General features: G+C 39.2%; 1 protein-coding gene across 5 annotated transcripts in view; it reads left to right on the top strand.

The window, feature by feature from the left end:
- Positions 1 to 3,184, top strand: part of NKAPD1 (NKAP domain containing 1) — a 12,678-nt gene that overhangs the window by 1,726 nt on the left and 7,768 nt on the right. For all 5 annotated transcript variants that reach the window (XM_017517673.2, XM_017517675.2, XM_017517672.2 and 2 more), the window contains one exon: positions 2,610 to 2,710. In XM_017517673.2, coding sequence (XP_017373162.1) covers positions 2,610 to 2,710 — 101 coding nt within the window. The remainder of the gene's footprint in view (positions 1 to 2,609; positions 2,711 to 3,184) is intronic.

Consider the following 3,184-nt stretch of genomic DNA (forward strand, 5'->3'; position numbering starts at 1 on the left):
TAGTAGAGACGGGGTTTCACCATGTTGACCAGGATGGTCTCGATCTCTTGACCTCGTGATCCACCCGCCTCGGCCTCCCAAAGTGCTGGGATTACAGGCTTGAGCCACCGCGCCCGGCCTCAGATAATTTTCTTGTCATCTAGTTTTTGGAGGCTTCTGTACAAAGTGAAAATAAAATTATGAATAAAATAATTATAATACAGTTTGATAAGTGATGTATAACTGATATTTGCAAAGTGCTTTGGAGCACTAGGGAGGAAATAATAAAATCTACCCTGGGGAATTAGAAAAGATTTTACAGAATGAGTGGTATTTGAGCTGCTTATATTTGAACTGGTTCTTGAATAAGTTACCAGGTATGAAAGATCATTCTGGATAGAGAGCATCATACATTAATATGGCAATGAGAAAGAGCATTAATCACTTGAGGCATGGTAAGAAATTTATGTATCCAGAAAGTAGGGAATGTAGGGGTTAGTAGCAGAAGATAAGGCCTCAGTGGTAATTAGAGTTGGATTGTGATGGTTGGCGCTGAGACTTTTTCCTCTAGGCAATAAAGAAGCCATCAAATGTTTTTAAACAGGGTATAACATGATCATAGCTATATTTTAGAAAGGTGATTTGTCAGCTGGGTAGGGAATGAATCAGATGGAGAGAAATAATAGGAAGATTAGGAGGTAATTACAGTATTACAGGTGAGAGATGATGAGCGTTTGCATGAAATTAGTGACAGCAGGGATGAAGAAGAGGAATTTAGGATAAATCCAAAGAACTTGGTGGCTAATTAAATGATAATGATAAGAATGGAATCTAATTCAGTTGACCATTGAACAATGCAGGGTTTAGGGACATCCACCCCCCTCCACCAACCCTCCCCCTCCCCGCTGGCATAGTCAAAAATCCATGTATAATTTTTTACTCCCTCAAAACTTAAGTGCTAATAGCCTACTACTTACTGACTGAAAGCCATAGCAATACCATAAACAGTGGATTAACACGTATTTTTGTTGTTGTTGTTGAGACGGAGTTTCGCTCTTGTTGCCCAGGCTGGAGTGCAATGGTATCTTCTCAGCTCACCGCAACCTCCACCTCCCGGGTTCAAGCGATTCTCCTGCCTCAGCCTCCGAGTAGCTGGGATTACAGGCATGTGCCACCGTACCCAGCTAATTTTGTATGTCTAGTAGAGATGGGGTTTCTCCATGTTGATCAGGTTGGTCTTGAACTCCTGACATCAGGTGATCTGCCCGCCTTGGCCTCCTAAAGTGCTGAGATTACAGGTGTGAGCCACTGCACCTGGCCAACACATATTTTTTATGTTACATGTATTATATACTGTATTTTTATAGAAAAGTAGCGAAGAAAAGAATATTTTATTATGAAAATCACATTGAGTAGGCTGAGGATAAAGAAGAGGGGCTTATTTTACTGTCTCACAGGTGGCAGGGGTGGAAGAAAATCTGAGGGTAAGTGGACCTTCACAATTGAGATTCCTGTTGTTCACCTATGTGACTGGGTAGATCATGATGATTCTGTTAATTGAGATAAAGAACAAAAAAAGGGACAAATATGATAGGAAAGGTAATTAGTTTGGTTTTCAACATATTGATGGTGAGCTGTTTATAGGCTGTCCAGACAGTTGAAAATTCAGGCTTGGAGGAAAGGAGAAAAGTTGGGGCTGGACATAAAGATTTCAGAATTGTTGATAAGAGGTAGATTATAAGATGTAGATGATAAGAGGTTGTGAGAGTAGATGAAGTCACCTAGGAGAGCACATTTAATGAAAATTGGGCCAAGGTCCCCGGTTTAGTTTTCTTCAGTAAACTGTACTACTTTTGGTTTGATCATATTATTACTATCATATCACCTGATTTTTAAAATTATGGGTGAGGGTAAAACTGTTACCCAAGCTGCCTGTGCAATTATGTTAACCTGCCCCTAGTTGTATAGTAAGCTTACATTTGATATGGTAGCTAAAAAAAGATAAATCTAGGACAGATCTAATGAAATTATGGAGGAAGACTTAGAAATAAAGTGTGTTCATGTTCTTTGGGTAATCACATTTTGCTTTTCAGGAAATTCTCTAGCAGCCATACTATTAATTTTATTTTGTTTTTGACAAAAATTATAATGTTGTGAAAAGAGATTTAGCCTAGGGAGTTTAAAGACCTGTCCTTACTAGTTTTTTGACTTTGGCAAAATCTCTGAGCTTTTGTTTCTTTGCAATAAAATGTAATAATGGTAGCTGTTTTATTTTCCTGGTGAGATTGCTTAAGGTTCATTTGAGGTGATACAATTAAAATAACATTGCATTTTGGACATGTGGCATTATTTTCTAATCACAGCATAATTGCAAAATTGATAAGGTGATGTTTGTCTATACAGGGGTCCAAAAATTCTATTGGAGTAGAGTTCTACATATTTGAGATTTACTGGATTGGACTGTTCAGCCACTTTCTAGAGAAACCAAAGTTTGTTTTCCAGGTTCATTATCATAGCCCAGTCTGTAGCCCAATAATTAGTTAGATTGTATTTTCAGTTGGTTACTTTTCTGTAATGTAAAGTTATTTTTAGTAACTTATTTTTATTTCTTTCCTTTTCAAAAACTCTAGATTCAGGAGGAATCAGATATGTGGAAAATAAGAGAACTGGAAAAACAGATGGAAGATGCTTACCGGGGGACCAAAAGGAAAATGCTACCCAGCAGTTCAAGGTGAAGTTGCAGCTCTGAGAACTAAAATCATTCTCATCTCTTTCAGAATATCAGCTTTTGTTTAAAAATACTTTGGTATATTAAGGATAGATGAATTTAGTTCTGTGAGTCCTTAAGCCTTCCCTCTTTCATAAATCTAGACCCAGGCATAAAGATAATGGCTATGATGCATATGACCCCACTCTTTGTACTTATTTACAATGGAGAGTTAAAAAATTCTACCTGGGCCGGGCGCGGTGGCTCAAGCCTGTAATCCCAGCACTTTGGGATGTTGAGGCGGGTGGATCACGAGGTCAAGAGATCGAGACCATCCTGGTCAACATGGTGAAACCCCCGTCTCTACTAAAACTACAAAAAATCAGCTGGGCATGGTGGTGCGTGCCTGTAATCCCAGCTACTCAGGAGGCTGAGACAGGAGAATTGCCTGAACCCAGGAGGCGGAGGTTGCGGTGAGCCGAGATCGTGCCATTGCAC

The sequence above is a fragment of the Cebus imitator genome, unplaced genomic scaffold, assembly GCF_001604975.1.
Source record: "Cebus imitator isolate Cc_AM_T3 unplaced genomic scaffold, Cebus_imitator-1.0 Scaffold641, whole genome shotgun sequence".
In the NCBI taxonomy this organism is placed as follows: domain Eukaryota; kingdom Metazoa; phylum Chordata; class Mammalia; order Primates; family Cebidae; genus Cebus; species Cebus imitator.